The following is a 12043-nucleotide window of genomic DNA, read 5'->3' as shown; positions in this document are numbered from 1 at the left end:
CTTACCTCGATTTATTTGTAAACAAATTGACATCAAATTTTGAAGTTCCTGTGATTTTGTATAATCTGTTCTTTCCCTAGGTTTGTTTTTAGAATGATTTGGTCAGACTGAAGCCAAGATTTGTAATGAGACCTGGTACCTAAAAGTATTCTCATATTCAGGTTAATTACCTGGCACCTATTTTGTCAGGAGACGAAAAATTAGTCTTTTCAGGATGTGAAATGACATTTAAAAGGCATCTCATTTGAAACTACTGAACCTGAAATTCTTTACAACTACTTCTTATTAAATGCCAATAGGTACCACTCATATTTGCAAGCAAACTTATCCTTTAAAAATATACTTTAAAATGTGGCTAATTTATATATTTTTTCCTGCCTCAGGTAAAGTAGGGTGGCATGGCCTGTCAGACAATACCTGGAAGCAATTAAGGTTGTATGTGAGACTCTGATGATCACTTAGTTAGAGGATGTTAGAATTTCAAAGATCAGTGATTCACAAATTTGTATTGTAATTGTCCTGCAGAGCTTGTTGAAATACAGGTTGGGGGCAGGGGGGAATAGTACTGAAAAAGTACATTTCTCTCGACTTCCTAGGATATGTGCTGCTCATCCTAGGTGAGGTGGATGCTTGGAGCATCTCTGATAGACTAAGGACAGAGTGAATTGAGGGAGCAGGAGAGGGTCCTGATATATTATGGAAGACATTTGCAGTCCCTAGGATTTTTCTTCTCACTGTGTTTTGCCTTTCTGCCTTCTGGCTGCTAATTTTGGATCTAGCAAGTACTTGATTTTACATGTAATCCTTATCTTTCTCTTCCAATTTACCATGTATCTGTAATAAATGTCTTCATCTATAAGACTTTCACAGATCAGCAGATTTTCTCATTTGTAAAGTCTGTGTCTCAGAGGGTTATTTTTAGATGTATAAAGTTCTTAGAAGGTAGTAAGCATTCAACAAGTATTGGCTTTTGTTTTAATTGCCACAACTTATGATCTTAGCTCTGAACTGGCAATACTGAATGATGTGTTTTGTATAGCTACTTTTTCTAAGTATCTTTATTAAGGATATATTTTATTTATTTGAAAGACAGAGTTACAGAGAGAGGTAGAAGCATAGAGACAGAGAGAGGTCCACTGGTTCACTCTCCAAATGGCCACAAAGCCAGAAGCCAGGAGCTTCTTCTAGATCTCCCATGTGTGTGTGATGTGGGAAAGCTTACATAGATAATTTTAAATTCATGAGCTGGAAGCCACACCTCCTTTGACCTGTGTTGCCATGTTCACCTACCTGTCAGTCAGGGGACCCCTCCCCAGAAATTACTTCCTCTTACCTGGGATGTGGGGGTGATACCATGTAAACACTTCAATTTCTTTTCCTTTTTTTTTTTAAAAGATTTATTTATTTATTTGAGAGTGAGAGTTATAGAGAGAGAGAGAGAGAGAAAGAGGCAGAGAGAGAGAGAGAGAGAGAAAAAGAGGCAGAGAGAGACAGAGAGAGGTCCTCCATCTACTGGTTCACTCCCCAGATGGCTGTAATGGCCAGAGCTGTGCTGATTTGAAGCCAGGAGCCAGGAGCTTCCTCCGGGTCTCCCACATGGGTGCAGGAACCCAAGCACCTGGTCCATCTTCCACTGCTTTCCCAGGCCATAGCAGAGAGCTGGATCAGAAGTGGAGCAGTTGGGTCTTGAACTGGCATCCATATGGGATGCCTGCACTGCAGGCAGCAGCTTCACCTGTTATGCCACAGAGCTGGCCCCAGCACTTCAATTTTTCTAAGCTCATAAAAAGCTAGGAAGAATGGAAGTACTTGCTTTCCTCCTTGTGGACTCACGACTCATAGAGCAGGTAGAATAATTCCCATTTGGCCCACTTCCCCAAAATAAAGCCCTAATGAGCCTGTGTATTTTTCTGACTTTGTAAATAAAGTTTATCACACTGCATGCCATGTTTGGGCCTGTATTTAGAATTCCTCTCTAAGTAAAAGGCAAGAGGCTGGAAAATTGATTTAGGCCCAACCCAGCCCATAACATTTGGCGAGCCAGCCAGGAGAAAAATTTATTTTCAAACAAGGCAATGCGCAGTGTTTTCACCTCAGCAAATACACAGTTTGTTTTTTTTTTTTTTTTTTTTTTTTTTTTTTTTTTTTTTTTAATTCCCCTCAGGAAATGCACCTAAGCAAATGTGCTTGGCTTTCGCCTCAGGCCGGTTCGGTTTCATTTTCTCTTTTCTCAGCTTTTGAGGCTTGAACTAAAATGCAGATTTTAATGTCTTTTGTGTTCCTAATCTTGATAGCTTCAGGAAGCATAAGCCAATGGAATTAGGGAGAAGAGTTGAGAAGAAAAGGAGGCCAGTTTACCAGTGCTTGCTGATATTTAAATTCTTCCAAGTTGTTTGTGATGTGTTTTTAAGGATAATTATATATTTAGAAAAGCTAAAACTTAAGCCTTTAAGTTGTATGGAAGGATTTCATGGTTATCAACAATGGGTTTACCTCAGGATTTGTTTTGAAAAATCAGGCATGCTAGAGTGACATTTGTTGGTTTTGAGTGGTACAATCTGGAAAAAAACAGTTCTGTTGCCTAGTAACCACATAGTCTCAGGAAACGGGAGTCCAAACATGGCTGAAGGTCCACTTCTTGTGTTGGAGTGTGGAACTTCCACCACAAAATGGCGGTTTCCAGTAAAACACGTGGTTGCCAAGTGGGCAGACACCATGAGGACTTCTGTTTTTATTGGAAGATGGGCAACAGACTCCATCACCAAGATGGTGGCCACTGTGACTGGCTACCACTGCATGCCTGATTAGCATAGTGACTTTTTTATTTTTTATTTATTTTTTTTTAGTCTGCTATTTTCTTGGCTATGCACCATAAGGTAGAATTCATGTAATTGGATTCCCAATCTTTTCTTATTTCGTGGCTCTGTGGCAGTCACCATTTGGATTTCCCCCCTTTTTCCCCCTTTATCCTTTTGCCTATGTGCTGGTCCCCTCTTGGTTTCCGGTTTTTTATTTAAAAAACCTTTTTTTTTTTTTTTTTTTTTTTTTTAACAGGCAGAGTTAGGGAGAGACAGAGAGAAAGGTCTTCCTTCCATTGGTTCACCCCCCAAATGGCTGCTATGGCCCGTGCGCTGCACCGATCTGAAGCCAGGAGCCAGGTGCTTCCTCCTGGTCTCCCATATGGGTGCAGGGCCCAAAGACCTGGGCAATCCTCCACTGCCCTCCTGGGCCACAGAGGAGAGCTGGACTGGAAGAGGGGCAACTGGGACAGAATCCAGCGCCCAACCGGCACTAGAACCCGGGGTGCCAGTGCCGTAGGCGGAGGATTAGCCTAGTGAGCCGCGGAGCCGGCCTATTTTAACTTTTTATTTTAGCTTTACGCTGGTTCTCTTTGGCCTCCTGGGGTTTCATTCCCCAGGTATGGCACTGGCCTCCTGGGAATCAGTATCTCAGACATGATGGGCCTTCTGAGATTTCATCTCAGACCAGAAAGCTTTCTCTTTGGCCTTCCGGAATGATGTTTTCCAGACCAGGCAGTGTTTTGTTTTTCTTTTTTATTTTGGTATGGTGTTTTGGCTTTATGCTTGTTTAAAGAAAAAAAGGGGAAATAATTGGGAGCCCCCTCAGTGGGCTTTGGAAAATAATGGACCTCATTTTGCATACAAATGCAGACTCTTAGGTGTCAAAATTATAGCTAATGTGTTGTATTCAAGTCACATGCTTAAGGATAATTAAGCTAGCAAAGAGCTGTGTCTATTTTTATCTTCTCAGGTCCTACAAAGAGATTGTTCAGCTGTGTAGTTCTACATACATTCCTATGGATTTACTTCTAAGCGTATAGTTTGAAAACTTATGGGATCCTAAGTCCCCATGAGCTGGATGGTAAAAGTAGCATTGTAAGTGTTTAGTGATAATAGGAGAGAACACTCCAACATGAGAAGCAGTATATACAGCAGACTCATTGAATGACAATTGCTATGAATAACACTCAGTGACCTCAGAATCAGCCCATGAGGCATTCTGGTTTGGCTAAAAATCCCACAAGAGCATTTCAGTTGTGGAAAGAGGACATGGTTGCAAAAAGTGTCCCTACATAAAGAACCTCTGTGGATTAGACCCCAGTGGAAAGAAGTGGTTGTCAAATAAGGATGTACTCTGCTCTGAAGGAAGAACTCCCACTTTGCTCATTGCCTTATCTGAAAACTAATGGTGTGTGTGGATTCAGGAGGCTTCCACAGCTTAGGCAACTCATGTCAAGAGCCTTGGGTGATCATTGATATCATACATAACAGCGTTAATTGTTAAATTAACAGAGTCAGTGTGTACTAACTTCCCATGCAGGACCTCTATCCTCCAAGAGTTGTATTATTAGAGTAAATGGTAAAATTTGCTCTGAAAGATTTACTTTGGTTTAGTGTGCTAAGTAGAGGATATTCCTATGTCTTAAGTTTTAGTTATGTCTAAGTGTCCAACTCCATTTCTTATAAGATTTATTAGCTTCCTGGTGCTTCTTTAAAGTTAAGTTTTTCAGACATGGACTCTTGGTTCCATGTCTTTCTCTCTGTAACACTTCCCTGTTTCAAAGTCAAATGGAGAGTACAAAATGGTTAAAGGCCTCAGTGCTGTTAGTGATGCAGTTGTTTCTTTTTTTTTTTCTTTTAAAGATTTTATTTATTTGAGAGGTAGAGTTACAGACAGTGAGTGGGAGAGACAGAGAGGAAAGGTCTTCCTTCTGTTGGTTCACTCCCCAAATGGCTGCAACAGCCAGAGCTACGAGAATCTGAAGCCAGGAGTCAGGTGCTTCTTCTTGGTCTCCCATGTGGGTGCAGGGGCCAGAGGACTTGGGCCATCTTCAACTGCTTTCCCAGGCCACAGCAGAGAGCTGGAATGGAAGAGGAGCAGGCAGGACTAGAACTGGCACCCATATGGGATGCTGGCACTGCAGGTGGAGGATTAACGTATTGTGCTGCAGAGCTGGGGGGGTGGGTGCTTCTTTAAAGAGTTTATTTATTTATTTGAGAGGTAGAGTTACAGATAGAGGGAGACACAGAAGAAGCAGTTGTTTCAATATATTCTATTGTGTACTAAACCCTTGCCTGAGGGATACTTTTTTCTGCATTCCATTAAACCCAGAATCTGGGAAAAGCAAGGATACAGAGTTTCTTCAATAAAAGCTCAGGTTTCTAAACAAGAGGTAGATTAACTGAAGTATATTCTTTTATTTTTTTTCTTTTTATTATTGTTTATAGGTTTATTATCATTTTTTTCATTGAATCTATTTTATAAGGTATACGAATTTCATGAATACAGCTTTAGGAGCATAGGGATAGTGATTCTTCCCACCCTTCATCCTCCTCCCTCTCCTATTCCCATTATTTTTTTTAATAAGATCTATTTTTCCCATGTTTTTCAATTTTTTTAGAAAGCTTTTATTTAATGAATACAAATTTCATAGGTGCAGCTTTAGGAATATAACAGTTCTTCCCCCCGTACCCACCCTCCCACCCCCTACTCCTGTCCCACCTCTTACTCCCTCTCCCATCCCATTCTTCATTAAGAGTCATCTTTAATTATCTTTTTATATAGAAGATCAGCTCTGTACTAAGTAAAGATTTCCACAGTTTGCACCCACACAGACACACAAAGTATAAAGTACTGTTTGAAGACAAGTTTTACCATTAATTCTCATAGTACAACTCATTAAGGACAGAGGTCCTACCTGAGGAGCAGATGCACAGTGACTCCTGTTGTTGATTTAACAATTGACACTCTTATTTATGATGTCAGTGATCACCTGAGACTCTTGTCATGAGCTGTCAAGACTATGGAAGCCTCTTGAGTTCACAGACTCCATCATTACTTAGTCAGGGCCATAAGTGAAGTAGAAGTTCTCCTCTCCCTTCAAAGAAAGATACTTCCTCCTCCTCCTCCTCCTCCTCCTCCTCCTCCTCCTCCTCCTCCTCCTCCTCCTCCTCCTCCTCCTCCTCCTCCTCCTTCTTCTTCTTCTTCTTCTTCTTCTTCTTCTTTTTTTTTTGGACAGGCAGAGTTAGACAGTGAGATAGAGAAAGACAGAAAGGTCTTCCTTTTTCTGTTGGTTCACCCCCGAAATGGCCGCTATGGCTGGCGTGCTGCGCTGATCCAAAGCTGGGAGCCAGGTGCTTCCTCCTGGTCGCCCATGTGGGTGCAGGACCCAAGCACTTGGGCCATCCTCCACTGCCCTCCCGGGCCACAGCAGAGAGCTGAACAGGAAGAGGAGCAACCGGGGCAGAATCCGGTGCCCCAGCTGGGACTTGAACCCAGGGTGCTGGCGCCGCAGGCGGAGGATTAGCCTAGTGAGCCGTTGCACTGGCCAATACCTCCTTCTTTGATGGTCTCTTCACTGGTATCTCACTCACAGAGCTCTTTCATCTAGGCCATTTTTTGCTACAGTGTCTTAGCTTTCCATGCTTGAAATGCTCTCATGGACTTTTTAGCCAGATCTGAATGCCGTATTAAGGGTTGATTCTGAGGCCATTAGGGCGTTTTTCATTCTATGAGTCTGCTATGTGGCCTGTTTCCCATGTTGGATCATTCTCTCCTTTTTAATTCTATCTATTGTTGTTAGCAGACATTTGTTTAATAAGATCTATTTTCAATTAACTTTATACACAGAAGATTATAATAGGTAAAGCTCAACAAATAGTATGGAAAGAAAATTTGTTCCTCAACAGTTTCCTTATTTCCCTTTTGATTTATTGTATGACCCAGTGTTCATTCAGGAACATGTTGTTCAGTTTCCATATGTTTGCATATGTTCTAGAGAATCTTGAGTTGTTGATTTCTAGCTTCATTCCATTGTGGTCAGTGAAGGTGCAAGCATGGTATCATTTAGATTTTTTTGAATTTGCTGAAAATTGCTTTATGGCCGGCCTGCAGTCTATCCTAGACAGAGTTCCATTAATTGGTGAGAAGAATGTGTAATCTGCAACTTTAGGATGAAAAGTTCTATAGATATACATTAGGTCCATTTGGTCTACAGTGCCAATTAACTTTTGTTTTTTTGCTGATTTTCTGCCTGATTGATCTATCCATTGCTGTAATTGTGGTATTGAAGTCCCCCATTACTGTTGTATGGGAGTCTATGTCTCCCTTTAGATCCATTGACATTTCTTTTAAATAGCCAGGTGCCGTATAATTAGGTGTGTATACATTCATCATAGTAACATCTTCCTGTTGAATTGATCCCTTAGTCATTACATAATGCCCTTCTTTGTCTCTCTTAACAGTTTTTGCGTTAAAGTCTATTTTGTCTGATATTAGGACGGCTACACCAGCTCTTTTTTGCTTTCTGTTAGTATGGCATATCTTTTTCCATCCTTTCACTTTCAGTCTGCTTGTATCCTTGTTGGTGAGATGTGTTTTTTTGCAGGCAGTAAATAGAGGAAAAAAATTTTTTTTTTCCATTTAGCCCATCTGTGCCTTTTAACTGGGGAGTTGAGGCTATTTACATTCAGGATGATTATTGATAAGTAACCACTTGGACCTACCATTTTTCCATAAATATTACTGTTGTTTACTTTGGATTTCTTTTGTACTTTTACTGGGAGATTTTCTGCTTTCACATTCATTACTATATTTTCTGTGTGTAGCACGTCCTTAAGCATCTTTTGTAAGGTTGGACGAGTTTTGACAAATTCTTTTGATTTCTATTTGTTATGGAAGATCTTTATTTCACCTTCATTCATAAATGAGAGCTTTGCAGGATACAGTATTCTGGTTGAAAGGTTTTTTTCTCTTAAGACTTGGACTGTATCTTGCCATTCTCTCCTAGCCTATAGGGTTTCTGATGAGAAGTCGGCTGTCAGTCTAATTGGAGATCTTCTGAATGTAATCTGTCGTTTCTTTCATGCATATTTTGGAATCTTCTCTTTGTGTTTTACTGTGAAGAGTTTGACTAGGTTGTGTCATAGTAAAGATCTCTTTTTGTATATTAGGAGTTCTATGTGCTTCCTGTACTTGGATGTCCCTTTCTTTCTTCAAATTAGGGAAGTTTTCTGTGATTATTTCACTAAAAAGGCCTTCTAACGCATTCTCTTTCCATGCCTTCAGGAACTCTTAAGACCCATATGTTGGGTTGTTTGATAGTATCACATAGCTCTCTGACACTGTTTTTTAGTTTTCTAATTTCTTGTTTTTTTTTTTGTTTTTTTTTTCTTTATCTGACTGTAAAATTTCCAGAGATTTATCTTCTAAGTCGAGTATTCTTTGTTTTGCTTCACTGATTCTGTTGCTAAATATTTCCACTGCATTTTTTATTTGTTCTTCATTTCCAATATTTCATTTTGATTTCTCTTTAAAATCTCAATTTATTAGATAAATTTTTTTCATGTCATGTATGGATTTCTTTAATTCATGTATTTGTTTCTGATTATTTCTAAGTGATCTTATGGTCAATTTTTTGAAGTCCGTTTCTGGCATTTCTTCAATCTCTTCATTTTCACATTCTTATATTGAAGTGTTGTGTTCCTTTGGGGGCATCATGTTGTATTCTTTATTCTTGTTTCTTGAATTGCTGCATTTATTTTTAGGCTTTTGTGGGGATACTTGTTGGTTTATTTTTCCCCCCCTGTGATGGATTTTGTCTTTGTGCTATGCTTCTGTGTGTTAGTGGAGTGTCTGCTCTTTCAGTGAATACCCTGAGGCATGTTCTCATTGTTGACAGGGAGCTCTGTTCGGTGCTCCAGGGTGAGGGGAGTATCCAAGTTAACTGCCAAATTAGGTGTGGTTAATCTCCTTTTTTTATTTTTATATGAGGGGAGGTTTGTTAATTTCTGTTCTTATAGTCTCATGCTCACCTCCTCTCCTCCAAGGAGATCAATGCCTGGCGCTAGCCCCAGTGGGTACATTATTCATTCAGGCTGTCACAATATTCACACAAAGGATTCATGCAGTCCTTGGCGTGAGCACAGATCCTGCAGGAATGACCCTCACTAGGGAACCAGGGAGCCCTGAGCATATGGACCCACCACAGTGACTGCCCGAAGACTAACCACACCCTGTGTCCTCACATGCAGCCTCAGTGTTTTCATAGTCCTGGCACACAAGTGTCCCACAGTCACGAGCACCCAGCCTCCTTTCAGTTCTCCTAGTGAGACTCAGGCGTTGCCTCTCAGCTGGTTGCTAGGTGTTCGGACTTGAGCTGGCACAGCCGTGACATATGTCCAAAATGGCACCTGCCCACACTCTACTAGTTACAGGACACCAGTGCCAGATAGTCAGGGAGGGAGAAATATGCCCCCTAATTTTTCCTCTTGGTTGGCAGATATACTGTCCTCCACAGTGCTCCAAGCCAGACTCATGCCAGGCTCTTACTGGAGCTTTATTGCCAGTGGCTTGGGCTGCTGAAGTGTGGTCTCACCTCACTCTCCAAAGCTGGTGCTGAGGCTCTTGGCTGCTGGTGTCCTGAGTTCTGTGCATCTGCACCCTCCACGTAGTTCCGTGGTGTCCCTCTAATTTGTGAGGAGTTTCCTCTACAGTTTTCTCCCTAACTCTTCCATGAGATTGCACTCACCACATTTTTTTTTTTTTTTAAGTTATCTTCCCCTAGACTAGAGTAAGCTCCCTTCTTATTCCACCATCTTGGTGCCTTGGCATATATTCTAACCTTAGGAAAGTGGGCTCTTTCTTTCAAGAGAAATGAAGGTATTCTATGTATAAGATCACCAAAGATGAAAAAGCAGCTAAGGACATTTCTGGGAATGACAGGATTCTGTAGAATATGGATTCCAGGATTTGGGTTAATAGCCAAGCCTATGTATGAAGTGCCCACGTGGGAATGCCGGCCCCACAGGGTGGGGGTTCACCTGCCATGCCACAGAGCCAGCCCCATGATGCTGCTTTAAAAAACAGACCCCTGTATAACTTACTTAGAACTTGTGCCCTCTTTCATTAGTTTCATGTAGGAATTCTTGGCATCTATGACCCTGGGACATTGTTCTTTTTATGCATTTAGAAGTATTGAATTTTGAGGGTCATTTTGCTTGAAAACTTGAAATTATGTGTGGTAAAATTAGCACTGTATGGAAATAGAAAAAAGATGAAGATATGCATGGAAGATTCTACCCTATTGTGCTTTGATTGATCTTAAAAAGCTTTTTTGTATATTGTTATCTACATTAGCATTGCTATAGTGAAAATATGAAGCTGGTTACTATACTTTATTGTACTTTGTCTAATAGCATTTAGATTTGTATTTAAAAATTTTTTATTTTATTAGAGAAAAACAGTGCTCTGTCCGTGGGTTTATTCTCCTCAGGCCTGGAAGGGCTTGCCTGGTGGAAGCTGGGAGCTGGGAATGTATTCAGGTCTCCTGTGTGAATAACAAGGACTCAGCTACTAGAGTCATCAATGCCTTCCTCCCAGGGTATGCATTAGCAAAAGATTGGAATTGGAGTGGAACTAAATCCTGGGTGCTCCAGTGTGGGGTGTGGATATCTCACCAGTAGCTTAACCATTAGGTGAAAAGCCCACCTCCTACTTAGCATTTAAGATATGGGTTTCCCTGATTTCTCTTGTTTCCTATGTATAATGTATACTTTGGATGGAAGTTTTAGAGCAGAGCATAGTGTTGCTGTCTCCGACTTAGGTATGGTATATTTCTATTATATCCCTCTCTGTAGGTGAGGACCTTGTTGCCAAAGACAAAGTGTGTGGTTTTCTAACTTGTCATTGTAACAGTTCTGTTTCTTTCTTTTCTTTTCAGGGGATACAGTTAATATTGGAGATGTATCCTACAAATTGAAAACACCTAAGAACCCAGAACTTGTGCCACAGAATTACAGTAAGAAATATTCTTTTATTTATGAATGAATAACTTTGAACTTTTCATCTTGGGAACTTTCCAAATTATACAAGACTCAGGAGAATAATATGAACCTTATGTGCTTATCATCCACATTTATCAGTACTGTGCCAATCTTCTTTGAGCAGAGCCCTATTTTTTGTGCATGAGTGTTTTTTAAAGCTTAACCCAGATAACCTGTCACTTCATCCATGACTGTTTCAATAAAACATGTATTTTTTTCACATGCTGCTCTTTCCTTTCTACTTGGAATAAAATTTATATATACGAAAATGCATAGATTATGAGTGTTTGTTTCAATGAATTTTGACAATATTACAAACCTGTTAACCACTAAAATATTTTTGTCACCTGAATCTTCTCTTTTGTCCCTTGCCCTGTTAACCTGCTTTGCAAATGGCTGTTTTCTTTTCTACCATGAGAGGTTAGTTTTGCTGGTCTCTAGCTTTATATAACTAGAATCATATGGTATAGTTTGTGTGTGTAATTGTGTATCTGGCTTTTTTCTATCAAGATCATGATTTTAAAGTTTGTCCATATTGCTGCACCAGTTTTTCATTTTTAATTATTGATTAGTATTCCATCAAGTGTGTATATGTGTTGCTGTGGATTTGTTCTGAGAGGAGGAGCATAGTGGGGGCAAGAGGCACGGAGTCACCACACAGACACCGGGAGTCAGGTGAAAGCGGGCCAGAGGTGAACAGCCAGCAGACTCATTTATTTCAGTTGGTACAGCAGCTTATATAGCTGAGGCAGCCAATCCAGTTAAGGGGCAGTTTATGCCCTAGCCAATCACTGCCTGTTGCCAGGCAGGCTCCATTGCCAGGTGGGTTTTGAAGCCATTCCTGAGTAACTAATGCTCGCTTGCCAGCGGTCATCTTGGCATGGCCTTCTCATTCCACCACATTTCCCCCTTTTCGTTTATTTTTGAGCAACGGGAGGCATGATCCTTAGCCATACCATTGTTGACCCCATTTCCATGTGGTCTCCGTACGTGGCTGTGCCTGTCTAGGTTGTTCCCCAGGGGATCTTACCCGTCATTGACTAACCAGCCCTCAAAACGGGAGACCACAGGAGTGCTTGCTCAGATGGGGGTAGGAATGAGGAACAATGGTAATCAGGAATGGTGAGACTGCACGCAGGCTGTTGGCTGTTCGAATGGCTGACCAGAGCTAAGTGGGGTATAAAGCAGTAGCAGATGTG

The 12043-nt window shown here is 40.8% G+C and overlaps 1 protein-coding gene across 1 annotated transcript in view; it reads left to right on the top strand.

Annotated features, from left to right (window-relative positions):
- VWA8 (von Willebrand factor A domain containing 8) overlaps positions 1–12043 on the top strand; it is a 407530-nt gene that overhangs the window by 16575 nt on the left and 378912 nt on the right. The window contains exon 2 of the mRNA XM_008260014.4: positions 10742–10819. Coding sequence (XP_008258236.2) covers positions 10742–10819 — 78 coding nt within the window. The remainder of the gene's footprint in view (positions 1–10741; positions 10820–12043) is intronic.

This window comes from Oryctolagus cuniculus, chromosome 9 (assembly GCF_964237555.1).
Source record: "Oryctolagus cuniculus chromosome 9, mOryCun1.1, whole genome shotgun sequence".
Classification (NCBI taxonomy): Eukaryota; Metazoa; Chordata; class Mammalia; order Lagomorpha; family Leporidae; genus Oryctolagus; species Oryctolagus cuniculus.
The sequence above is the reverse complement of the archived record's forward strand: the minus strand, read 5'-3'. Positions and strand labels throughout refer to the sequence as shown.